The 26,238-nt window shown below is 45.0% G+C and overlaps 3 protein-coding genes across 6 annotated transcripts; 1 reads left to right on the plus strand and 2 right to left on the minus strand.

Annotated features, from left to right (window-relative positions):
• Window positions 1-3,757, plus strand: MRPL30 (mitochondrial ribosomal protein L30). Of its 2 annotated transcripts, none has more exons than XM_069770063.1 (5): window positions 1-136; window positions 560-640; window positions 2,255-2,401; window positions 3,254-3,327; window positions 3,417-3,757. In XM_069770063.1, the coding sequence occupies exons 1-5, from the start codon at window positions 86-88 to the stop codon at window positions 3,547-3,549; spliced, it is 486 nt and encodes a 161-aa protein (XP_069626164.1). In that variant the 5' UTR covers window positions 1-85; the 3' UTR covers window positions 3,550-3,757. The 2 variants fall into 2 exon arrangements, with proteins under 2 accessions (XP_069626164.1, XP_069626165.1); XM_069770064.1 differs by lacking the exon at window positions 1-136 and adding an exon at window positions 354-478.
• Window positions 3,758-6,964: 3,207 nt separating this feature from the next.
• Window positions 6,965-11,643, minus strand: LOC104317147 (lysozyme g). Its single transcript, XM_009917844.2, has 5 exons — window positions 11,394-11,643; window positions 10,648-10,737; window positions 9,840-10,036; window positions 8,673-8,811; window positions 6,965-7,888 (listed from the first exon to the last, which is right to left on the minus strand). Exons 1-5 carry the CDS (start codon window positions 11,398-11,400, stop codon window positions 7,755-7,757), a joined length of 567 nt encoding a protein of 188 aa, XP_009916146.1. The 5' UTR covers window positions 11,401-11,643; the 3' UTR covers window positions 6,965-7,754.
• Window positions 11,644-18,533: 6,890 nt separating this feature from the next.
• On the minus strand, window positions 18,534-23,699 carry LOC104317148 (lysozyme g). 3 transcript variants are annotated; one of them, XM_069770061.1, is made up of 6 exons: window positions 23,681-23,699; window positions 21,514-21,587; window positions 21,001-21,102; window positions 20,543-20,739; window positions 20,281-20,419; window positions 18,534-19,241 (listed from the first exon to the last, which is right to left on the minus strand). In XM_069770061.1, exons 2-6 carry the CDS (start codon window positions 21,575-21,577, stop codon window positions 19,108-19,110), a joined length of 636 nt encoding a protein of 211 aa, XP_069626162.1. In that variant the 5' UTR covers window positions 21,578-21,587; window positions 23,681-23,699; the 3' UTR covers window positions 18,534-19,107. The 3 variants fall into 3 exon arrangements, with proteins under 3 accessions (XP_069626162.1, XP_069626161.1, XP_009916148.2); XM_069770060.1 differs by having other exon boundaries at window positions 23,678-23,696; XM_009917846.2 differs by lacking the exon at window positions 23,681-23,699 and adding an exon at window positions 22,340-22,368.
• Between the last annotated feature and the right edge of the window lie 2,539 nt (window positions 23,700-26,238).

A 26,238-nucleotide genomic window follows, 5' to 3' on the forward strand; every position in this document is an offset into this window, starting at 1 on the left:
GGCTGTGTCTCACCGATGTCCTTCCGCCGGCGCGGAACTGAAGTGCCGTGGTGCTGGTGCCCGGCCGGGAGGCTGCGCACCGGAGATGGCGGCCGCGGCGGGCGGAGGCGGGTTGAGGCAGGCGGCCGCTTGGCAGGTGGTGGCCCGTGGGTTGGGGGTTCGGTTCGGTTCGGGCGCGACGCGGCACTGGCTGTCAGGCGCTCCGCCTGCGGCGGCGGGGGGGCGTCCCCTGTGAAGCGATGAGGGGCGGTGGGGAGCGGCCATGGCGGCCGCCGCTGAGGGGGGGGAAGGAGAAGCGGGGGGGTGGCTTCATCCCGCTGCCAGCTTCGCCCCCTCGCCCGGTCGGCGCTTCCCCTGAGAGGAGAGCGCGGCCGTTGGAAAGGCGGAGGAGCCCGCGGGCGCCCGGTGTCAGCACAGTCTGCTCTTCAGCCGCCGAGAGACGTGATAAACGCGGGATATGTGCTCACCCGGTCTGAGCGTGAGCGGCTGTGTAACCCGTTCGCAAGTCTGAAGAGCTGTAAGGAAAGTCCCGACGAGTTGTGTCCTGATCTCTTTGCAGATGCTGGGGAAGAGGATGGAGGGGATGGCGTCCGCAGTGTGGGCTCGTTGTCTCTTTACCAGGTCGAGAATTCCAGACTCGGTATGTGCTTCAGTAGTTGAGAAAGTGAAAAATAGGTATTAGCCTGCTTAATTCTGTGCTGTCTGTGGTATGACAGCTTTCTAGAGACTGTGGGATAAGCGGGTTTATGGTGCGCTGGGTGAAGAACTGGCTGAACGGCAGGGCTCAAAGGGTTGTAGTGAATGGGGCTACATCTGGCTGGCGGCAGGTCACCAGCGGTGTTCCTCAGGGTTCAATTCTAGGGCCAGTTCTGTTCAATATCTTTATCAATGATCTGGATGCAAGAGTTGAATGCAACATTAGCAAGTCTGCTGACAATACCAAACTGGGAGGTGCTGTCGACTTTCTCGAGGGACAAGAGGCCTTGCAGAGGGCCAGACTGGAGCACTGGGCAATCCATCAATGGCATGAAATTTAACAAGAACAAATGCTAGATTTTGCACCTGGGACAGAGTAATGCCAGGCACAAGTATAAATTGGGAGAGGAGTGGCTGGAGACCAGCCCTGCGGAAAGGGATCTGGGGGTGCTGGTTGGCAGCAGGCTCAGCATGAGTCAGCCGTGTGCCCTGGCGGCCAAGAGGACAACTCGCACCCTGGGGTGCATCAAACACAGCATGACAAGCTGGTCAAAAGAGGGCATTATCCAGCTGTATTCAGTGTTGGTGCAGCCTCACCTGGAGTACTGTGTGCAGTTCTGGGCTCCAGAATTTAAGAAGGATGTTAAAAGTCCTTGAATGCATCCAGAGGAGGGCATCAAAGCTGGTGAAAGGGCTGGAAGACATGTCCTATGAGGAGTGGCTAAGGACTTTGGGCTTGTCTGGTTCAGAGAAGAGGAGGCTGAAGGCGACCTCACTGCTCTCTACAGCTTCCTGACGAGGGGACATGGAGAGGGAGGTGCTGATCCCTTCTCCCTGGGATTCAGTGATAGGACGCGTGGGAACAGGTCAAAGCTGCGCCAGGGGAGATTCAGACTGGACATTAGGAAGCATTTCTTTACCAAGAGGGCGGTCAAACACTGGAGTCGATGTCCCAACCCTGTCAGTGTTTAAGAGGCATTTGGACGGTGCCCTTAACCTGCTTTAACTTTTGGACAGCCCTGAAGTGGTCAGACAGTTAGACTAGATGGTTGTTGTAGGTCCCTTCCAACTAAAATAGTCTATTCAATAAATAACTAAAACCAAAGAGATTGGAAGTTTGACTTGCATTGTACATTTTTACATTTATATTTTTAGCTTATATTTTTGCAAGATACCATCTAGTATTAGTTGACTCTTTTCCTTAAAGTCATTCTCAAAGCCTTTGGAAAAACTTACTGTTCAGAGGCTAAGTAGAGGTTCTTCAATGAGATGCAGGTGAATTAAGTGCTGTGCTGGCATAGTGTTGTCCATGTATTTCTATGCAGTTGTACAGCCAAACTCAAGAGTGCAAACGTTTATAAAAGTATGTTTGACTTAATCCTATAAAAGCTAAATTTGAGGTTGCTTGTTGGTGCTTTGACCTTCTGAAAAGAAATGCAGCTAAACATGTAAGAATTTTTACCACGGTTGAAATATGTTTTAGAAAGTTGTTTTGTTAACTGTAATAATTCAGATATTTAGGAAAAAACCCTCTGTTTTTGTGAACTTTTTATTCTAGGTATTTCAGCCGCAGCCTGGAGATCATGAAAAGTATGGAGGTGACCCTGAGCAGCCCCACAAAATCCATGTTATTACTAGAATAAAAAGTGTAATTGGTCGCCCGTATTGGGAAAAGAAGATAATAAAAGATCTTGGACTGGATAAAGTATGATTGTTGTTCTTCATACTTATTGTGTACATCAGAAATGTGTAAACATAGGGTAGAATTAAGGTGGCAGGTTTTTTTAAGGACCTCAGTTTTGCAGTCACAGAACTCAGATTGCTTTACAGCTGCTATAAAATAAATGTAATTGAGAAATCGATGACGCAGTTAAGAGGTGAGAAGAACATTAATGGCAAATGCCTATTTAGTGGGAATTCAGAATATCACTGTATGGTATTTCTGTGCCTGCCTGAGGAGAACCTTACCTTGAGAATTCTGCTAAAATAATAAAAATAGATTTGTAAATTCATTGAGTTCAATTTTCACTATGGTTCATATTTTTCAGATATTGCAGGTAGGCAAATAAGACTCATTTATTATTGAAAATGCTTCCAAATCGGATGATAAATTTTCAAACAGACTCTTAAGAGTTTGTGTCAAAGATGTGTGTATCCAAATTTTTCAGGCCAATTGCACGTTGTGCAAAAATTTGTCTAGTCAGTGTTATATTACAGAGAAACAATGTTTGCTTGATCAATTTAATATCTAACTGAAGCAAGCAGTCTTATTCCTCAACTACTGTATTTACACTTACACTATTTTTAATAGTTGGAAGATATATGAATATACTGATAATATAATGGGAATAAATCTGGATTTGTCATTTTAATGGAATCAAGAGTTTGATCAAGTTTTGATTTTGTATTTTTATGTATGTTCTTGATGCATAATTTTTCTCTAAATCTTATATTTGCAAATACGGTTTGTAGTTTTACTGATAGTGTGAAAAGTTTAGTGAACAGAGATTTGGGGTTTGGCAATGCATTTGTAAAACCTATTCTGTCCTTTATATAGGCGCATCAGCCAAGACTGCACAAAAATATCCCTTCTGTGAATTCCAGGCTGAAAGTTGTTAAACACCTGATAAGGTTTGTTAACTTTTTTTTTTAATTTGGAATACTTAATGTAACTCTCTTCTAGCCATAGGACTTTACTAAGCAAACTCTTTTGCCTGTAGAATACAGCCACTGAAACTGCCTTATGGGTTGCCAACAGAAGAGGAAATGTCGGACACCTTTCTTACGAGCAATGGAGAGCTTGTCATTAAACGGCATCTGAAACCTGTGAAGCAGAAAGAAATTAAGTCATAAGGTGTGCTGGTTGGATTTATATTTTATAAAATAAATAATTTAACTCCCAAGTTAAGAGTTTGTCTATGAAATGTAAGCTTACTTCTTACTGTGTCTGGTGTGAGTAACGGAGGTGACACTGATGCTTAAAGAAGGATTACATGTGTACAAATATAAAATTAAGTGTTGGTAATGTTTGCCTGAAATATTAAATGAATGATAGGCTTTCTGTCCTTGTGTTTTAATTTTGTGGCTACATTACTGCAGTTTATGGCTAGCTATTGGAAAACTTTATAAAAGTCAGATAAGCAGCGAAGTAAGTAGACTAGATCTAACTAATGATAGTGAGGACGTTTCCCAGCTAACAGTAAAGGTTTACAATGGTGGTGCATGATGTCACCTTCACTGCGCAAAGGAAGGAACTGGAATTGAAAAGCTCTCTGTTTACCAGTTACACGAGAATTGACTGGCTGTCCACCAAGAGTGTCGTTTGATTGAGGCAGGCATTTGGGTGACTTACCTTGGTCATCCAGATCTCACGCTTGTTCCTTAGCCAACAGTCTGGCCTCCTCTGTAGCTTAAAAAGTACCTGAACTCTCCATTTGGGAATAACAGAAGGAGTGATTCACATCTTGGTAGGTTGTATAATTTGTTTTTCAGGAAACATGCTATCTTGCTTCATATGTATTTCTTGATCCTAAATCATGTTTAAACACTACTATGTTTAATAGTAATAGCCTAAGAGCTGCAGTCTGTGTGAAAGTTGATGCTTTTCCTGTTCTAAAATTGCAAACTTTAGAAATCTGGAGATCCGGAAGCATACCTCTTTAATGCAAGTTAGTAATTACGGGCTGCAAGTTTATAAAATAATACTTTTTACTGAAAGATCTTGAATAGCACTGTGTGAATATTTTTATTTACAGTTTTAAGAATTGTGGCGAAAGTTAGGAAGCTGCTGCTGTATCAAATGATAAAGTAGTTTTCATTCCCGTGAGCATAAATTCCATAGTTTACCACAGTGTGAGCCTCTCCCACACTAGACACGCTCTAGAGGAGTTAATGACTCTATGTTGTGAGAAGATCAGAGGGATACAGTCGCTGAAAATGAGTGTTTATCCTTTCTGCATGCTTGCAGAGAAGAGTAAACACCAGTAGGAGTTCAAAGGAATAGAGATAACAGTAGAGGGACATGAAAGCTGGAAGCACTGTGTGCAGAGGAAAAAGAAGGATAGGCTGTGGTAGTGGCATTGAAGAGTGTAATGGTTCCTTCAGACAGGCTGAAGGCAGAAACGCAAAATTGGGCTGAAAAAACTCAATTTTCTCAACAAGCTGTGGGCTGTAGTGGGAAGGACACAGAAAATACTGGTGTCAGTCTGAAGTATATAGAATAGCAAGGAAAAAGTGAAGCAGATAAATGAATGTTGCTTTTCTTCCCTCCCTCCTTCCTTCCAGTATCTGCATAGCATCTTGCACAGCAGTGAGTTTAACTGCAGTCTCTCTGTGGTGTTGATCATGTTCCCACAGGAAGGTACTCAGGACAAGCTGAAATTTCAGCCCCTTTGAAGGACATGTGTAGTGCATCCAAGCTATAGGGCATGCTTAAAAGGATGGCACAACTACTAGGGCCCAGAAAATTAGGCAAGTGGGCCTTGTTGCTGAGGGATAGCCAATGCAAGACTAGTACCAGGATTGGTGGCCCGGACCACCATGGCCAAGATCACTCAGCCTTACCCAGCACATTCAGGATTTGCGTCCACAGCACTACAGCCTGGTGAATCTCAAACACAGGGAGCGCTGCCGGTTCTGTCATAGACAGCATGTATGTGAATATGGATCTTCTGTTCATTACACTATGCAGATGCTACAACCTTCGAAAGTACTGCAGTGTAAACTGGAAAGAATGTGTTAATGAACAAACTTGCTTGGTACTGTGCACAACTTAAAAGTGTGTGATAAACTACCTAAGTTAGAGCAGAGCTAACTACTCCTCAAATATAGAGAATGGAAAATGCTTTAGATAGTATATGTTATTTCTGGGTAAGATTTAGCTACAAGAGCTGTTTACAGCTGTCTTTAATTGAAAAGCTGGCAGTTTTAATGAAAAAGGAAATTGTATTTTCTTAAAATCTTTAATACATGTGTAAGTTTGGATGTTTCTGAAATTGTATTTCCTCCAAGGTCACAACTGTCATACAGTCAATCCGCTATCCTAAACCTCTTTGTAGGGCATACGTTCTCTAAAGATTTCCTCTCAGGTCTAAGACCTGAACCAACAGGGTGCACAAACACAGTGTGTGTCCACATACTTTCATTAATGCAGCATTGTAAATGCTTCATGTAAATCTTCATGAAGCACAGGTAAGAGATGCTGCCAGGGAACAAACAGGCTGCCTTAAGATGATAGCAAAATTCAGGTTGGAAGGTACCTTACAGGTCCCTAGTCCAACCTCCTGCTCAATGCAAGGCCAGCGCTGAGGTCAGACCAGGTTGCTCAGGACTTTGTCCAGCTGGGTCTTGAAAACCTCTGAGGACAGGGACAGGGCAGCCTGCTCTGCTGCCGGGCTGTCCTCACGGGGAATGGTTATATGTAGAATACAGTCTTGTATCCCGTCTCAACCTCTCCTCTTTCAGTTTATGCCTGTTGTCACTTCTCTTCCCACCTTGCACTACCAGGAGGAGCCAGCCTGGCTCCATCTCCTCAGTTATCCCTCACAGGTAGGTACTGTGAGGCTGCTGTTAGGTCCACCTGAAGCTGTCTCTTCTCATGGGGCAAGCGCTCTAGCCCCAGCCATCTTGGTGGCTCTCTGCTCTACTTAATTGGCCTTTCCTGGGTCAGGGGGCCCAAAATGACACTACTCTAGATGTGGTCTAACAAGTGCTTAGTAGAGGTGTGTAATCCCTTCCCTCGGTCAAGCTATGCTTCTGGTCATGCAGCCCAGGGTACCCTTAGCTGCCTTTTCTGACTCATGTTGAGCTTGCTTCTTGGGGAGGAACCATTTCCTGTGTCTACCTGCAGTAGCATTTAAAGTATATTCAAACAAATCTTTGGCGCAATACGTGGTAGCAATGTGGAAATGTATTGTTTTAAGAATAAATTTATTTCTGTGCTATTGTTCTGTTGCAGGTTCACTTACTGTTTCAGATTTGGTAATTAATACTGTCATGTGAGTAGATCAATACAATTCTAATAATAGCATCAGGATATATTTAATCACAGGTACAAAATACTACCTATAAAAAAATGCACCATATTTAAAACAACCAACCAACCCACCCCCCTGTGCTCTTTGTTATTTCTCCTTTAGCCCCTAGTGATAACACTTGAGGGTTCTTTTAAACCACTTCAAACTACTTGCTTTTCTCCTGTGTGTCTTGAAATGGCTGAATGGACCCAACAACTCTGAAGCTAAGGTTCCCCAAAAGCTTTACTATGTGATTGATTAAAAGGATCTGTTTATTGTGCATGAACTTGCATCAGATTTTACAAACTACATGCCACTTTAAAAACATGATGAAATGTGCATATTCTTACTCCAGACCCTGCACTGAAGATAATATATAGCTTCAATAGAAGTATTCATTACAGCAGCTTGAGTTTTACAGATTGTTGCAACTGTAAAGGCTTAAAATGTAGTAGGAAGGGCAAAAAAAAGTCAAGGATAGCTTAGTATTTTCCCTCTTGTCACAATAAACAGCCACTTCGGGGTCACACCACCCAAGTTAAGAGCAAGTATTCTGAAAGATATGATACACTGTGATAGACTCTTCCAGTAGATTAAACATATGCAATATTTATTGCAAATGCTCAATTCCAAAATTGCAAGTTGTTAAAAACCAATTTTGTACTGCTGTTAGACATATGTATTGACAGATAAAAATCTAAGGCAGATAAAATCTTGTTAAGCAGTGTTACAACTTTCTTGCAAGCATTAATCTGCTGCTTGAGAAACTGCAAGCACAGATGAAAACTCTGCTAGAATATTCTCGTGAAGTGACATAAAAAATAAATGGCAAAAGATAGGTTGCAGTTTGGATTATTAGCAGTGTTACCTTTTAAAGTGATTTTTTTAGCCTTAGCTGAAAAAAAACCATTGAAAGCTTGCACTAGTTTCTGGCTTTATTGCCCTCCCCCATTCTTACTCTTTCTGGGGGAGAAATCCAGAATTTTTTTAATTAGAAGCAAAGTACACAACCAGTGACTCAAATCTAATCATCACTTGGGTATCTCAGTATCCATTTCTCTTATAAAACTTGGCTCTTGCCACCACATCGTTGGCATAGTCATTGTGGGTTGTGCCAATATCCATTCTATCATAGCTCTGGACGTTGTTAGCTCCCGCATTATAGGCTGAGATCCCACCTGAAATGCGAGTGAAAGACACACATAAACAGAGGTGATACTTCATCAGTAAATAAGCAAATAAAAATCACAATTTAAATGCATTGCTTTATTTTGTAGCTTTCTTTTCACGAGTACCGCTGGCCATAGTATTACCGTTTCCAGCTATTTTTGTCACTGAGGTGTTCCTTTTCTGTTTTAACTTTGTGAAGAAATCATAATTTCCTCCTTTACATCCGGACTTGGTGATCATTGTCCCCTTGCTGTATTTTGCTAATGTTAACATCTTCAGTTGTATGACTGTTCCCTTTTGTGCATATTCCTTCATGCCTACCCACATTAATAACCTCAGGCATATTTGTGTTGTAGTTAGAATACAGGGACCCAACCAGAACTGCTTCAGCTGTAATCGGTGCTCCAGAATACAAGGTTTCCTCCAGAGAGGACCATACGTTTTCAAAATTAATGTGTTCCTTCTTCAGAGTTGCCAGGATAGTAGCTTTTTGTAGGTGGGTATAGAAACACAAAACAAATGAAATGGAGAAGGTGGGGAAAAACCCACCCTTACTCCTTGCAACTGAAAAATGTCATTATATTTGCCAAGTTTTCCAAAAGCCTGCTAGAAAGCTAACCAACTCTTATTCCTCTATTCCTTTCAGTGAGTATTAAGGAATATTATTCCACGCCTCAATAAAACAAATAGAGGGACTGGAATGTGTTCAATTTTCTGAAGTGCTCGGTTTCACAGCGTTATTGCGCTTGACTTATATATGTGTGAAGTGTTTTAAAGCTGACAACACTCTACCTTTGAGCTGCTGTTCCTTTGTCCAACTTGGGAATTTCCTCTGGATTTCCTTTATCATCCCACATAAAATCTCTGTGCCTTGTGCTAAGTGCTCTTCACTGTCCCATGACCCGACAATCTTATGGTACCGTTTGTCAACCTGAAAGTGAGACAGCAGTATCAGCACACCAGAAACCCCGCTATTTATCCAGAGCTCTTCATTGCTTACAGGCTGCTTTTATTCATTTTGACCTTTAATCTCATGGTTTACCTCTTTTGTAATTGTATAGAGAGGAAGCAAGCTCAGCTCAAAGTGCAGGCGAAGCTCACAGATGTGTGAATAGCAGACTGTCGGGGCACTGAAGAGGAATGCCTGCCTCACCTCCTTGTCTGTCAGAGCCTTAAAAACCCAACACAGCTGCTGCTGTAAAGGTGACAGGGTGCAGAAAGTGGGTTTACTGCTGTTCAAGCTTTTCCAGCTGTAAGGTGACTGCCCCTCTTCTCCCCAGCTGCATCAAGGGTGGGAAAACCCCGGGTTTTTTTCTAGGGATCTCCCCTCGATCTCTGCCCCAGTTCTGCTCTCCTTCTCCTTCTCCTTCTTCTCCTTCTCCTTCTCCTCCACCTCTTCTCCATGGGGTAGTAAAGCGCAAGTCTGAGGGGGCTGGAGCTGTTACAAAAGCAGATCCCAATGCATGCAGCAAATGTTTAGGGATTGTATGGATAAGCATACAACTTGGCAAACAAGTGGGACGTGAATGTAGGCATGAATAATGAAGCAAGATCCCCCACTAGCCAGGCCCCTGTGGTGTATAAATGCTAATTAACCTGACTGTATGTAGCTGCAGCCTACAGGCCTCCGTGCTTAGTTAAAAAAAAAAATGCTTTTTGAAACAAGATTTATTATCTAAAGTATGAAATAGGAATAACTAATCTCTTCATTCCCAAGAGCGCGCTGGGAAGCAAGCAGTGGTTTCACAGTGCAAAAGCAGTCTGCTCATGCCCTGACACTCACCAGAGTCCTTCCCTGGTGCTGGGAGCTGACAGCTGGGTCAGCGTTGGCTTTATTCTGGCCAAAGAGTTGGCTAAAAAGGTTTAGGGGGCTGCCTTTCAATGGGGACCTTGCTACTCTTCTGACTTTCTGCTTCAAAAGAAGGATGAGGTTTGTGTTTTTAAGAAGGTTGACCATACCTGCATTAAACCAAATGCATTTCCATGGTCACCCCAGCCATCCTTCAGCACTGTCCCAGCATGCGACTCTCGAGAGATAATACCAGCAATCACAGCTGGATCAACACACTTGCTGTTGCCAGCTTGTGTAATCTTGGCTTGGTATTTCTCCATGTTCTTCAAATCTTTTTCTGCAATCTTCTCTGAGGCAGGAACTCCTACAACACAATGTGCATGACTTTTCCTTTCATTTTTAAAATCAGAAATGAATTGTTCTAACAGTCATTATGACTGAGCTGACTTTTTGAATCCTTCTGAATCTGTTTAGAGACAAGCAATGATAGAATTGACCAATTTTGCTGAAGGGTAAGTGCCCTAGAAATCAATACACAGATGATATAAAAAATATTTTTTCAAATACAGAGGGCAGTTCTCCAGTGTGCAGACTAAAAGGCAGGTCTTGTTTTAAATCTAAGCCTTTGGGTGGATTAGTCCCAGATTTAGTTTCTTTTAATTTAGGACTACACTGAGGAAATATTCAGAAACTTAGATCATGAGGGAAACCCTCTTAAGGGAGAGAGAAAAGCAGGCTCGATGGCAGGTGTTGGATGCACCCAGCAGACTTTGCATTTTCTCTGTGATGGTCTTGAATATCATCCCAAAGGCAACTCTATTCCCAACATAAACTTACGTGCCCAAGTAGGATCTTTGTTGGTTGTGGAAAAGTCTGCTCACATGGCAATGACGGACAGCCAGAGACTGGGATCCGTAATAGACATGATCTTGTGCATGGATGTAAAGCGAGATGAACAACCGAATTAGTGCCTACCTGCATAGCTCAGACCTTCTGGTTTCGCAGTTGCCTCCGAAGCTCCAGTTGTGTCAACATTCAGTATATTCCCGTAACGGTCCAAACAGCCTATGAGCAGTATTTACAACCAGATGTCAGGCCAGCGCAGTGTGTGATGCATGCCGTTGAAATGTTTTCAGATCCATGACTGAAACCCACGGCATCATTTTGATACTAGTGCAGGCATTTGTGCTAGCAGATGCAGTCATGGTATCGCATGCGCTGGAAGGGATTACCTCTCAGTCCCGCTATCATAAAGCCACAGTGTAGCTTGTGAGGTGAACTAGCTTCTGCACAATTCATCTCCTCAAATTTTAGCTTGCCTAAAACTTAGCTGTCTAGACTAATCTTGTGACTTGGGCTACCCACATAGCCAATGGAGAAAGGCAACTCCAAAAGGTGTTTTTTTCTATTCCAATATAAAAAAAAAAAAATCTGTGAGAATTAAAAGAAATCCTACCACTTACTGGCTCCAGCTTGCTTTTCCATAGCTACTGTCAACAAGAAAAATCAAAGTGAAACATCCTTCAAATTCATTACAATTTCTCTGACTTGCAGTTTGAAATTTATCTGCATTTATCTGTTGTCTAAACACGCCATTGCAGAAGGGAAAACATGCAAACAGCAACTGAGAGGAACAATGCTAACCCGAGCCTAGCAGTTAATGGAAAAAAGACTTTGGTACAGTGAATTATTTACAAGAATATCAGAAAAACATCACAGACCTGACATGTTTGCTGCAGGATGTCTCCCCACTTTCTCGCTGCATGTTTGTAGAGGCAAACGGGCTTTTTATCTGCTGATGGCGTGTTAGAGCAGCTGACTCAGTGCACTTCCCCCATGTCACTGGTATTACGGGAAACAGGAACGCCTGACAACTTCTTCTGTGTCCACCCAAACACAACAGGGTTTCTGCCCTGCGGCACAAACACAATGACGATTTTAAAAATGAAATACCTGTTAATTTAATTTAAAACCCCCGTTGCTAACAGTTTGGAACTAGGAGGAGCCTCCTCTGAAAACAACCACCCACCTTCAGTTGTTGGAAGCAATAATGTGCTGACAATGGGGAAACAGGAGCCTGCGCTTTTGGTTGTAATAAAGTTTTTGCAGGCAAAGATCCAGCAACAATAACATGACACAGAGCTGCAACCGCTGAGAATTTGGATATGCAGGGACTGTGCCAGGTCCCTGTTGTTATCCCCTCTTGTACAGCCACAACAAAGGTGAAAGCGCAAACCCAAATCAGCAGGCAGTGTGGATTAAAGCTACTGTAGCTGTTCAGCAGTATGGAAAAAAGCCACTGGGTGGCAGACCTCCCCATCACTGCTAATCCATCCCGACATGCTTCTGCCCCGCGGTAAATTTTGTGAGGCTGAAATGCTGTTTTGCTCTTTCATCAGCTTTTCCGCATTTTAAGCTGGGGAATTCAGCCCATGTCACTGCGTTGAAAGATTCAGTTCTGTAAATTTTTCCTGTACTGTTGATACCTCCCATAGAGAACCAGCTGCAAAAAGTCACAGCAGCCCATGCATGGAGCTCCTCATGTTCACGATTATCAGTGAGTATAAAGAAGGTTGAAACAGAAGCAAGTACGTCTGGTAGGAAGGAAAATAGAACAGATATGGCTCATACAGAAGTGACGTTAAAAAAAAAATTGAAAATTCAGGATACCACTGAAGATGATTCACAAACCAGCAATCTCCAAACAGCCTGTGCTACCATTCCCTTATTGCTGGGGGACAATTATGAAGGATGTACCAGTTTGCTGCTTCTACATCACCGTAATTCAGGCAGACAGGTAGATCTCCCATGTTTTCTGGAGCCCTATCCAGAAATTATTGTTTAACCATATATGCGTGCATGGAGTCTCACATGTCCTGGGAAGTATTTTCCTCAACAAACCCATACTCAGGCTACTGGGGGAGAATGGCATGTTGGCACGGTGGTTCATAACAACAGCCCTGTCACCCGTGCGGTGTCAAGCAGGCTGCAGTGAGAGCTCGGGAGCTGCCGCAGGCTTGGTTCTCCGGGGTCGGAAAACCAGTTACGGCTTTTGCCGGTGCTCTTTGCAGCATCTCTCACTCGTCCCATGGCTCACTTGCCACGGAGGAGGCAGTACGTAAGCCACTCTGCATTGCAATCTGTTCTGCGATGTCAGGGGTACAGGCTGTGGCTTTGGGCAGCTTCAAAAGTGCCCCAAATCATGGTTTATGTCCCAGATTCCCCTTGTACTCGCTGTTAGCTGAGGCATTCAGCAACCTCCAATTCAGCTCCAGCTCATCCTGGTTCTTCTCCATCTTTCACAAACACTACAAAAAGCCTGTCAGAGTGTGGTTCTGCCATGAAACGTGGTCTCTCGTGTTGAGCTCACCTCAGAGCGCCACGAGCCAGTGCCGTGGGCTGCGGGTTGCCCTACCGCACTGCAGCACCAGGGACCGGCGCTTCTTCCCTCCCCAGAAACCGCTGCTGAATTCAGTCCGTTTTGTCTGTGCAACCATGCCGAAGGCAAGGGCATGATCCGAAGGTACACATACATGACCGAAGGAATAATTTAACTTGTTGACTGTCTGTCAGGAGGGCAAAAGCCTGAAAGAAAGAGGTGGAAGAGAGCGAGTCGGTTAAATCTGGTTTCCATGAGTGAGAGATTTATCGAGACAGACTTACTTACAAACTGAAAACATTTGGTGTAAGAACTGAGATCATAGCTGTGGAGGCAGGCCCTGGCATTTTTCAGAAACAGATTATGCATTAATTGAAAGGGATTCAGAGCATTGTTTCTCAGTGTGGGTGTGAGTGTTGGCTCACCTGCAAAAGCTTCCTCTGAAGAATATCCGTGTTAAGCTCCTGAGAGGGCAGGTGATATCACACAGCCTAGGACAAGGCAGCTTGGAAATGTTTTCAATTAAAGGCCAAGCAATGACTAGTGTGCTTTGTTTTTTAACATCATGCTGCCAAGATGAACAAAATTTAGTCTATTTTTAATTTGTGTTTAACTATTTTATATTTAACTGCTTTTAAACTGTATTTAGAAGTTTTTTAACTGTAGGAACGTGACTTGACTTGTTTCTACTGGATTTACTTTCGCTTGTGTTGTCCTTGGGTGTGTCCTGTCTGGCTTTGCAGCATTTTTGATACCCAGAGAAACAGTGAAATAGTGACCTTCTCAGGTTGGAAGGTGGAAGTTGGGTAATCCTGCTGGGAAATGTTTAAACAATGTGTGATGACAGTTGTGATTTATGTTACTTTTAGCTCTTGTTTATCTTCAGTAATGAGTAGTAAGGATCTCGTCTCGTAAAATAAAACAAGTCTCTCTTCCATTCTGGTAAGCCAGTAGTTGAGAGTTTTGGCATGCATTTAATAGATGTTCTCTCTGTAAATGAGAGACACCCAAGGAGGTCACTCAGGACCTGTCTGATACAAAACAATGTTTAAGGCAGCATAAAGAAAATTAAGAACATGCTTTTAGGCCTTTCCTGCATTTCACAAAGAATCACACAAGTCCAATTGTAATAAAAATTTTGAGTGGATTATTCTTCATGTGTTTTGCTGCTGCAGACTTATTTTAGAAGCACCCATGGCTTCTCAGTGTTGGATGTGGGTTTAAATTGACTTGGATCAAGTGGCACTTCCTTTTTTTTCCCATCTAATTTTTAGGTAGTGTAGTCCCATCAGTAAACTATACCCTTTGTGATACATGATTCTCAGCTACTGCTTTGGTAATTTTTTTTTCTTTTCTGTAATAACAGTTCATATTTGAGGAATTAACTTAAGACACCATTGTAGCAAAGCTCAGTTTTATAGTTTCGCATTTAAGCAATCAAAAAGACATTAAGCCTGATAGTGCAGATCCAAAAGAGTATTGAAAGAAGGAAAGAAGGCTGTGGCTGTTATAGGGAGCAACCTGCACCATGCATTTCAAAACCCTGGTGGTTTTATTTATTGGTTTGGTTTCAAAAGTCCCCAGTAGTTTTTGCAGAAGTTCTACTTGTCCCATGAGCAGATGTAAAGCCCCATGCTGCAGAGCGCAAACAGGACAGAGCCATGAAACTTACACAAATTGCACAAATTTCAGTGTCTTTTGTAATAAGTTCATGTTTGCAAACCTTGGGTCTTGCAAAGCCGAGCTAAGACTTTAGATAAATTCTCCAGTATTTTGGAAGTCTTGTTCATGACCTCACCTAAGTACAGCAAAGGCCGTTCTTGTTGTAAGATAAATACTAAGGAGCGATACTTAAATGCTTTGTATTCATTGCTAATTAAAAATGAAAGCCAAAAATGGGAAACTACATGTATTTTTGCATTTATGTGTAGTTGTTCTACTCTGTCCACATGGACGTGGCAAACCTCTTTCTTTACTTCTTTCCCTTTCCTGGCTGTCTATTGTGTATAGACAGATATACCTGTCCTTAGCACATTTTTTCTTGTCTAAGCCGTCCCAGTTCTGCAGTCTCTTCAGGTCACATTTTCTTCACTTCTGATCATGGTTGTTGCTGTGGTTGAGGTTCTCCAGTTGGTCTCCATCTTCACTGAGCTATGGCTACCTGAACCCAACGCAGTCCTTAGCTGAGGCTTTTCTGGTGCTGATTAGCACAAAGGCTTCGTGTGTCTTGCAGACACTATGATGTGCATCCTAGTGTGGTGGTTGCCTTTGCACCACAGCAGGACACTTCTGCCCTCCCCACTCTCGTCTCCCACTGCACTGCCTTGCTCTGGGCCTGGGCTAGGGATGTTGGCAGTGTTAGTCCCTGGGCCAGAAGGCAGGAGATGGTGGATGTTGGAGACTAAATCCCCTCTGTAGCTATGGGAGGCAAATCCTGGCATGCAGAGCGCAGCCCACCTCGGTGGCATGGATGGGGAGAGGGTGAAATTGCCACCCGTCCACCTGGAGGGATGTCTGCAGTGAACGTCTGCTGTGAGGTTTGCAGCCATCTCTGTGTGTATGTAAGGAGGACCTTGTGAAGATACATATTAAGCCAATTATACCTTTGCTAAGGCAAATTACAAAGCTTTGGCATTTTTTTTCTGAATAAGAAAGAAAAAGGGCGGGATGTTTTTGGCATGTATTTATTACATGACTACTGGAAAGCTGCCAGGAGGCAGAAAATACTGAGGTGCTCATGTTTAACTGTAAATGCACAACAGCCCTTATCTCACCTGACATTGGCTGTATGGGCTCAGTGGGAGTTAGTATGGAGACTGCCAGTGCTAAGACCTTGCCTTCAGAGGTACTACTGAGCAATTTGGTACAAGGCAAGACAAGAGAAAGTAGCTTTAAAACAGGTATGTTTTACATAACAAACACAACAAACAAAGTAATTTCATAGCAGGACTAGCTGAAGTGTCAGCAAGGTGCCTTCCAGCTAATGGAGCCTGTGGGCCGGTGAGCCACGGGACAGGGACATCCCTCCGTGCTGGTCCCAGGAACTAGTGGTATGAGGCGTCTGCAGAGGTGATTGTTCAGAGTCATTCTGCAGGACTAATGGGTTGATCTAAGAGCTGAATAGTCATCAGCATTTGTTACTTCTGGGTGATTTGTGCAGCCTGTATTTAAAAAAATTAAGTGAATCACCTGAGTTTCCAAGCATATGCTGTCAGACAGCCACTCCTCCAGGGTGGCAGCGAGGCAGACACCTCCCAGCCTACCTTCCCATACAAACTGCTCACAGCACCACATGGGCTGTGGTGATGGCAAGCAAGGTCTTTCCAAATCGAGGTGACCTGCTAGGACAAGTCTGTCATTACAAGACACGTTCAAGAGCAAGCCAGGAAAGAAAATCAGGATCGGGAGATTACAAAGCCAGGCACAGGGCTGACTTCCAGTGCAGCTGAGGTGAGGACCCAGGGCAAGGTTGTGAGCTTAAATGCAGCTCCTGAGCCAGCAGGCAAAAGGTGCATGGGAGGGCAGAACAGATGAGGCTCGCCATGTTGCAGTATCAGAGCTGACCTTCAATGCAGGCAGCCAGACCCTTGGGAGAGAGGGAGAAGGGGCTGCAGAGCCCATCAGTGCAGTCAGGGCCCCAGACAGCATGGTCACCTGAAAGGTGACTCTTCTCCAGGCTGAGCAGACCCAGCTCCCTCAGCCTCTCTTTGTGTGTCCTGTGCTCCCACCCTTGACCAGCTTGGTGGCCTCTTCTGGACTCACTGCAGCATGTCGTGTCTCTCTTGTATCAGGGAACCCCAAACTGCATACAGTGCTCCAGGTGTGGTCTCACAAGCATGAAAGAGAGGTAAATGATAGTTCCCCTTCCTGCTGACTAGAATTTTACTAATGCAGCTCAGGGTGCTCTTAGTCTACATCTCTGTGAGGGCCCATGGTGTCCACCAGGACCTCCAGGTCCCTTTTTGCACAGCTTACTTTCTAGACAGTTGCCTCCCAGCCTGTACTGGTGCATGGGGTTATTCTGTCCCAGGTATAGGGCTTTGCCTTTGTCTTAATTGATCACCATGGGGTTACCATCAGCCCATTTCTCCAACCTCTCCAGGACCTGCTGTTTGGTATCATCTGTGAACTTGCTCTCTGCAAGCGCTCTCTGTCCCTAGTCTGAATTGCTGCTGAAGACACAAAGCAGTAAAGGCTGCAGGATCTGTCCCTGGGGGATGCCACTAGCAACTGGCCACCAGCTGGACCCTGTGACACTGACCATCATACTTTGAGCCTGGCAACTTTCTAGCCAATTTTCTACCCACCTACCCAGTCCATGTCTCACCAGTCTGCTATAAGGATACTACACCAGGCTGGGACAAAGGCCTTGGCAGGTCAAGGTATACCATATCCGCTCCTCTCCCCTTCTCCAAAGAGTCAGTCAGCTCGCAGGAGGCAAACAGGTTGGCTGGGCACTATTTACCCTGTTTAAATCTATGCTGGATGTTTTCAGCATGGTCTCTAATTGCTCCTGGGAGGATGTGTATCATAACTCTGTGCACTGTTAATGGCTTTGGATTGCATTTTCCTATCCATTTAAGATGCTTGCAGCCAGTGGTTTTTCTAATTATTTTGACATACAGTTATTCCCAGTCCCAGAAGCTCATCATGGAAGAATAAAGGAAGTTCCCTCAGCATGCAAGTGGATGCTGGTGGGAAAGGCATGGCTTGCACTACTTGCTGCCAGACCAAACCCAACTCTTTCTTTGGCCCTCGAGAATGAGCATCACTCAGTCCTGCATGCATCTACCCCTCTCCTTCTGTTGCTTTTCCACCCTCCCACCCCCAAAATTGTTTACCCTGGGGTCGGCTGGGATAGAGTTAATTTTCACAAGAAGCTGGGAGAGGGCACAGCCAGGACAGCTGACCCAAACTAGCCAAGGGAATATTTGATACCATATGACATCATGCTCAGTATATAACTGGGGGAGCTGGCTGGGGGGAAGAGGGATCGCAGCTCGGGAACAGGCTGAGCATCGGGTTCCGGGTGGTGAGCAGTTCCATTGTGCATCACTCACTTTATACATTCTTTTATTAGTATTATTGTTATTATTACTTCTTCCCTCCTTGTGTTGCCCTGTTAAACTCTCCTTATCCCATGAGGTTTTACCTTTTTCTTCCAATTCTCCTCTCCATCCCACCTGGGGGGAAGGAGTGAGCGAGCAGCCACGTGGTGCTTAGTTGCTGGCTGGGCTTAAACCACGACATAGTTCAATTCTGGGTCTAGAAGGAATAGGAGCACCAAAATATACCAAACTCAGACTGCTGTTTCCCCGACTGTCACTCTTCTCAAGCAGCAGAGAGGGCAAAGAATTTTGTGAAGCGCAAGCATGTATTTCATCCTGTTCCCTTCTCTGTTTCTCTAGCTACCTAAAATTAACATCAAACTTATCCAAACTTTGCTAACACACATGACAATATGAGTACATTGGAGTCCTGCTTTGTTTGCTAATAACACTTTTATTCAATTTCTGTTTGCTTATTTCTGTATGACTGAAAGCATCCATCTATTCTATGCATTTATATGAAAAATTAGCATTCAGAAAAAAATGACTATGCCACAGCATAATGTAAATATCAAGCAGCTTTGAAAAAATAAATCATGAAGCTAATATCCAAGGAAGTATTTTGCCTTTTGATTTCTTAAGAGAATGACATATTTTGCCAGAAATGTATTTTAAGATCTGGAAGGCAGCAAATTATCAATAACGAAACAAGGTATTCCTCCTAACTCAGAGAATAAGTAGATAGCAGACAAAAACATTAAGATTTTGGTAATATTCCCTTTGTAAAATCCAAACCATATTGCTTGTAAAGAAACTATATGACTGGTGTCTTACTGAATATTGTTTTAAAAATTCAGGGCTTTAGTCTGCAAATTCTTATTCATGTAAATCATTTCTGTACATTTGCATCTCTATGGATTTGCAGGGTACAGCTTCTCTGTGTCTTGTCTCCCTCAGGGTTGTCATGCAGGTGATGGTAAGGAAGTTACTCAGTAGAGATTACCGAGTCTAGTATCCGTGTTTCTTGTAATACTGGGCTCGCGCAACCACGTCGTTGGAGTAGTCATCGTGGGTGGTGCCGATGTCCATTCTGTCATAGCTTTGGACGTTCTTAGGACCAGCGTTGTAGGCAGAAATCCCACCTGAAACAAAACTCCAAAAGAACTCATACAGACTTAAAAAAACCAGGGAAAATTCCAGCCTGATGTGTTCAGCTTTTACTGTTTTGAAAGCTTTCACTTATCAGGACTTTGGAAGGGGAATAGGTGGCGTTATCAGATCTTCTTTGACTTAAATGGGGCTCTGCAAACAGCTTACATTTTTTCCTGAATCCACCAAAACATCTGAAAGATATTGAGGGTTTGTGTTCACAGATATTTGCAGCTTGAGGAACTTGTACCGTTTACCTGGCCCAGCACAAGGCCTTCATTTATACTGGGCTTGTTCAGAATAGAATAGAATGGGAGCATATCATATCATATCATATCATATATCATGTCATATCATATCATATCATATCCAACATCATCCTTGTAACTTCTCACTCATTCTTGAAAACTACTGCTCTTAAAGGAGAGCTGAAACACACTAATACATTGCATTATCTTTGTCTTGCAGCTGTGTATATGCTACTCCATATGCTGTGTTGAAAAGCAGAGGTATCTGAGGTAGCTGTGAAACAAACCTGCTGTGGCACCCCAGCAGTCCAAGGGGGTTGCGGGGTGCAGCCTGCTTTGAAGTGGGCAGCTATTCGATGTTGCGCAGCACAATTTTGCAATTCCCTGAGAGCAAACAACTCATCTCCTTTGTCAACAGAGATATGGAGTGAACTGCTGGCCCCGTTCAAGTAAACCATGGAGCTATTTGTTAACATGAATGGCTGTAGGAGACTCCTCATGGTCAGATAAGTTAAAGCTCAGCTCTTATATAGACTAGGTTTCAGGTGTATAAATATTTGCCACATGGTGGTGAAAACTCAGCAAGACTGCCATACTAAGGAAAGGCAGAAACTACACAGAATTGACGAAGCTTGTCTTTTGCCGGTGAAATAAAAGAGGGGTGAAAAGCTAAGCCACAGCCTGCTAGAAACGTAGTTTTTGAGAAACATGGGAACTAATTCAGTATGTTCTCATCCTAAAGTTTTTCTTCTCTCCTGGACAAAACCTGTGGCTTGTACCTTACCCTTCAGCTGTTGATCCTTTGTCCAGCGTGGGAACTTCTTCTGTATTGTCTTTATCATTGTGATAAGTATGTTTGTGCCCTGGGTAAGATGAGCTTCACTGTTCCATTGTCCCACAGGTCTATGTGAGTTTTTGTCAACCTAGAAATACCAAAACAACAAAAAGAAGTCATTTCCCTGCTGTAATGGATGATATGTTTAGGAGTCTTACTTTTATTTATATGCTATTTGTTTATCAGGTTTTAGTGGAGTATCAGCAAATACCTGCATTAAACCAAATCCATTTCCATTGTCACCCCAGCCATTCTTCAGTGCTTTGCCAGCATGAGATTCCCGGGAGATGATGCCAGCAATCAGGGCTGGTTCTATGCACAGTTTTTCACCAACTTTCTTAATGAGTGTTTTATATTGATCCATAGCTCTTAGGTCCCGTTCAGCGATCTTTTCTGAAGCTCTAACTCCTGTAATTAAAATAAAAAGTAAAGATAATTGCTTAATAACTTTTAAAACTCAGAATTGTCTTTCACCTCTCTCTTTCTAATACAGACAGAATTACACCAACGTTTTGTTTGCCTTGCCTCTGGGAGGAGGCAGATGATCGCCTACAGGGATATTATGCAGGCTCAGCAGCTAGAGTGTGTTCAGCGCTTTGGAAATGTGAAGGATTTGGCATTATTGTCCCATGGAGAAATGGAGCTGTCTGGCAGAAGAGGGATACTCACCAGAGTAGGGTAAACCCTCTGGCTTTGCAGTTTTCCTTGAAGCCCCAGGGGTTCTAATTCTGTTGACACTGCCGTAGCAATCCGTGCGGCCCTGGGAGGCACCTGCAGACGGGACACGGAAAGGCTTAAGCAGTAAAAACCTTTTGTGACTGCAAGTGAAACCCAAGGGGAGGCTGCACCCCGGAGAGGATGGGCTGTGGGGTGCAGGAGCCACACGGGACTGCCTCTGTCCCTCTTTGTGATGGAGAGGAGGGGAGGTCCTGCCCTGCGCCCAGCACCCTGCGCCCAGCACCCTGCGCCCAGCACCCTGCGCCCACCCATCCCTCAGGGGCCACCCCTCCTTCTGCAAGACTCACGAGAGGACCCAAGCACTCTCTCTTTGGGTAGACTTTAACGGCAACCGAGATTTTTGGGGAGGGAGGTGAGGAAGTGCATCAATGTCTCCTGCTTCCCGGCCCCGGGGAGCATGTGCCCGGCTGCTTGGGGTGAGACAGCGAGGGGTGACAGACTTACCCAGGAGGGCAGCAAGGCCCAGCAGCACGAGCATTGTGTACGTGGAGTGGTTCTTCCTGAGCATGCCAAACAGCCTGAAAATCAATCAGTCAGCACTGGCATGCATGAAGGCACTGATATATCGCACTGCTTGCCAAATAAACACAAAGAAACTCTTTCTGAGCTGATGGGGTGTTTCTCTTGGTTGGGTAGGCAAAGCAATACACAAATGGGAGTTGTGTCTCTTTTTATAAGAGACTTCAATGGCAAGTCTCCTGCTCTGGCACAAACCAGGCTGCAGCCATTCAAAAGAGATTTGTGACCTCTCACTTCTGCTGGTGTTCCAAACCCGTCTCTTCTACAACACACTGGTAACTTCCTCCAAATCTCAAACCCCAATATTTAATTCAGAAAACAGAATTAGTAATGTTCAGTGCCCTGTGCTGCTGCACTCCCACCATGAATGCCCTTATTCCATATACAAACCACCTTCGCCATACCTGGACAGATTCACCTGAATCTCCTCAGACTTTCTTTGTACCCAGAAACCAACACTTTCAAGATGCAAGCTGTCTAAACCATTGTGGCTACCTACTTTAGGGTGAGTTGTACTCTGGGAACACCCATTTCCCCTCACGGGCTGTGAGGGGAGCCTAGGGAGATAGGCTCACGTGTGGATGAGAGCCATGTAAATTCAGGTGACCTAAATCCAGAACTACAGGACAAATATCAGTATCCTTATTCAAGCAGAAATCTCAGGCAGGAAAAAGCTGCAGCCTCTGGGATGCAAAGGAGGTGGTACTGCTGAAGGGAAGGAGAACTCCCGCCCTGAGCAGTGGTATCTTACCTACTTGTCCGCAGCTCAGCTTCTGGCATAGGACTGAGGTTTGGGGAAGTTTAATATATAGGGAAAGCAACCTTTCATTCAGTGGTAATATGACACTATGATGAAATTTACTGGGCTGTGGTTTTGTCAGACTTAACAGCACTTTTTTCTCATGTAAACAGAACCTGCAGCACTATAGACATTGGTGTGGTGGCAAGTATGTACTCAGGAGGGCATTTCCCAGATTTCCAAAGAGAAGAAGAAACACCTGATTTTTCTCTGGGTGTCTCTCCATCTACATCTTATAGTTCACACCCTATTCCTGGCAGGAGCCATGGTGAGGGCTGAGCTAAAGACCCAGCATCCAGCTGTTGTGCAAGTGTTTGCCTCAGTCCCTTCCCAGCATCCCGGGCTGTGTCCCTACTGCTCAAGAAAAGATGGCTGGGACTGACCCTGGGCTGTTGACCACGTGGCACGGAGGGGCATGTAGCCCTACTGCCTGGGCTAGCACTCTCCTGAGAGACTGGCCATGTCCATGCTGGTGGCCCATCTCCCCCTGCTTGGGGGGGTGCTCCTGTAACAGCGTGCTCTGCCGATATTGCTTGTCAGCAAAAAAAAATAATGACACCTTGTTGTTTCAGCTTTTTTTTTTTTTTGTAATAGCTTTTAGCGAGTCCAACGCATCTCTGAAATGATTCAGACAACCTTTGCCTCAACATTTCTCTCTGCTGCGAAGGCAGGAGGTTTCTGGCATATGCCTGCCTGTGAGTAGAGGGACTGTAATGAGCTGGGTGTTTCCGAACACCGAAACTGCGTTTGCCACCTGGGGACAGACACCAGTGCTAAGGATACCGGTGTCATGTTAACGAGGGGTTACTTGCCTACAGCTGCCCAAGTCAGAGGGTCTTGGAGGCCCTTGCCTCCATCTACCAAGCTCCCTGCCTGCCATCGAGAGACCTCTCCTTCTGCTTCCCAGCCATGCTTCTGCACACTCACAACCCTTTCCCTGCCACCTCACATGCCAAAAATACCACAGGGGGGAAAAGTATTGCCCGCTGTGGGTGGGGGAGTCTGGCTGGTGTCTTTGTGTTGGGGCTGAAAGGAGACGTTTAGGATGACCTCCCTCCCCTTGGGACCAATGACCAAGTTCGTGATCGCCCTGGACTGAATTAAGGTGAAACGACACCAGCCAACTAGTTTAGCCATTTATTAATACAGAATGCAAGTCATGAGGGTAGATACAATAACTAAATGGCAACTACTTAACTAGACAACTCAACTACACAAACAAGTCCCATGCCACATGTATAAAGAGAGGAGGAGAGAGAGAAAGAGAGAGACAGAGACAGAAGATATCACCACCCGTGGATCCAGCGGCGTCCCGGTGGTCCTCTTGATTGTTGGTGTCTTGGTGGTGGGGGATCCCACCCCTAGCTCCTGATGGTACCATTTTATACAGTCTGAGTCCCAAAGTCTCCGCCCGGTTCCAAGAAGTACTCGAGGCAACGGCACGTTTGCCACAGAGACTTTGGTACCCACACAACGATCGTGTGGTGTCTCCAGTCCATTGCGCATGCGGATGTGTTTTTTAGGGGGCCGTCGGTTGTCGGGTGCCCCCATTAAGTGCCGTGACCACCAGACGACCTTTCATTGCGCCTGTGCCGTAATGTGTTGGCAGTTATTGCGCCAGGCTGTGGATTCTTGTGTGCAGGGCTCTGCCCTGTAAACGGGCATCTTGTGGTTTCTTCTGTGCCAAGAAATGTTCAAGACAAATATCTGTCCCCTACACTTTGGAGGCTGTAGTTAGTCTCCAAAAGGCGTGTAGGGGTCAGAAAGCAAAGCGGAGGAGGGCTGGTTGGGTACAGCTTTATTAGCAGTGGGTTCGACTTCTTCTGCTGATACCTTTCTTTGCAAGCCCTGTTTCCTTCAATGGTGTGGATGCACAGGATCTCATCCCACCTCTGTCAGCATCTTCACAAGATGGAGCCGCTGCACAAGGCTGGCTGTGATGAAAGAAGCGGCACGCTGCTCCCCCAGGTTTACCTTCATTATTTAATACCTGGGCAGATGAGTGCCTCATGGACCTGGCATATTTGCTGAAGAAGACTGATATTTTAACATTATCTCTTGGAAATCTCACAGAAGGAGATGCTGATAATGAATAGTGGAGTGGGAATTTCCCCCCACTTTTAGTTGGAGCAAGGCAAATAACGCTGAGTCCGTTATTAACTGGTTGCTGTGGTCACCGGATTAGCTGAACCTCTCTCTGCACCCTCTCTGTCTTCCCCGAGGACCCCCTCAGCCCCCATGATTTCACCTCTCCTACGGGGCTCGTGCTCCCATGGTGGGACTGCAGTGCTGGTTTTCCCAGCCGCTCTGCTCTCCTCTGCCCCTGCAATTTATTCTCCCTGGTAGTCCGCAGTCAGAGGAATGAGGTGGCCCAAAACAACCTTCTTAAAATGTTGCTTCTTTACCTCTAAAAGCAAAGCCCGGCTTTGCAGGGAGAAGGGATACAGATGCCAAAGTGCCACTTGATATGCTAGATGAGCTGTTTCAGTCCAAGCCCATTACGCCTAGGGTGTTGGCATCACTGTTTTGCTGATTCTCCCTTGCCCAGCCCTTGACTGACCTGTAAGCCACATTGGTGCTCCCAGAGCCAACGCGGGGAGCTCCTCTGTGTGACAAGCTGTGCAGCATCCGTGCGAGCATCCTTCATCGTCTCTCACCATGTGTGGTGAGAAAATTAAATCTATGTTTTCCATTCTTCCCTCTGGCTGCATCTTCACAGAACCACAGAAGCACAGAGTAACGGAGGCTGGAGAAGACCTCAGGAAGTCTCTAGTCCAACCCCTTGCTCAAAGCAGTACCAACGTTGAAGCTAGATTGGATTTCTCAGGGCCTCGCACTGCCAAATTTTGAACCTGCCTCTGAGGACAGAGATTCCCCAGCCTCTCTCTGCAACCTGGTACAGTGCTTAACCACCCAAGATTTTTTGTGAAAAACTTTTCTTTTATCAAGTCTAAATTTGCCTTGTTGTAACATGTGACTGTTGCCTCTTGCTGTGCACCTCTGAGAAAAGTATGACTCCACTTTCTCTATAAGCTCCACAGAGGTATCTGGAAACGTCTCCCAAAAGCCTTGTCTTCTCCAGGCTGAGCAGACCTAGTTCCCTCAGCCTCTGCTTGTATAACCTGTGCTCCAGCTTGGTCGCCTGCACTGGCCTACAGCATATCAGGGTCCGTTTTATACTGAGGAGCCCAAAATTCAGCACAAGTGCAAGTAGATGGGAGGGATCACTTCCTTGGACCTGCTGGTGATGCTTTTCCTAATGCAGCCTAGGAGGCTGTTGGTTGCCTTTGCTGTAAGAGTGCATTACCCACTTGTGGTCAACTTGCTGTCCACCAGGACTCCCACAGCTTTCTCCACAGAGCTGCTTTCAAACTGGCTGGTCTCCAGCATGTACTGGTGCTTGGGACTTTTCCGTGTCAGGTGCGGGTCTTGGCAGCGCCTGCAGTTGAATTTCATGAGATCCCTGTCCAGCCTGTCCACATTCCTCTGACTGGCAGCTTTGTCCCACCAAGCACCTGTGAACCGTTGGTGCTGGGGACACTAAACAGTACTAGCTGCAGGATCAGTCCCCAGGGGATCCCCCTAGTAGCTGGCCACCAGCAAGGCTTTGAACTGTTGGCCATCAACCTTTGGCCACAACAGCACAGCTAACTTTTCAGCCTCCATATAGAGCAATCTGACAGTCCTTCTACTGAAATAGCTTGGTTATGTGGTAAGTGCATGACACCTACCTATAGTACATATAGCAAGGGCCACAATGATTGAGTCAATAAATAGTATTCATGAACTATCAGTAGGCAGCTCTTCATTGATCACAGCAGTCACATGGGAGAGGCAATTCTGCTTTACCC

Source organism: Haliaeetus albicilla, chromosome 25, assembly GCF_947461875.1.
Source record: "Haliaeetus albicilla chromosome 25, bHalAlb1.1, whole genome shotgun sequence".
Taxonomy (NCBI): domain Eukaryota; kingdom Metazoa; phylum Chordata; class Aves; order Accipitriformes; family Accipitridae; genus Haliaeetus; species Haliaeetus albicilla.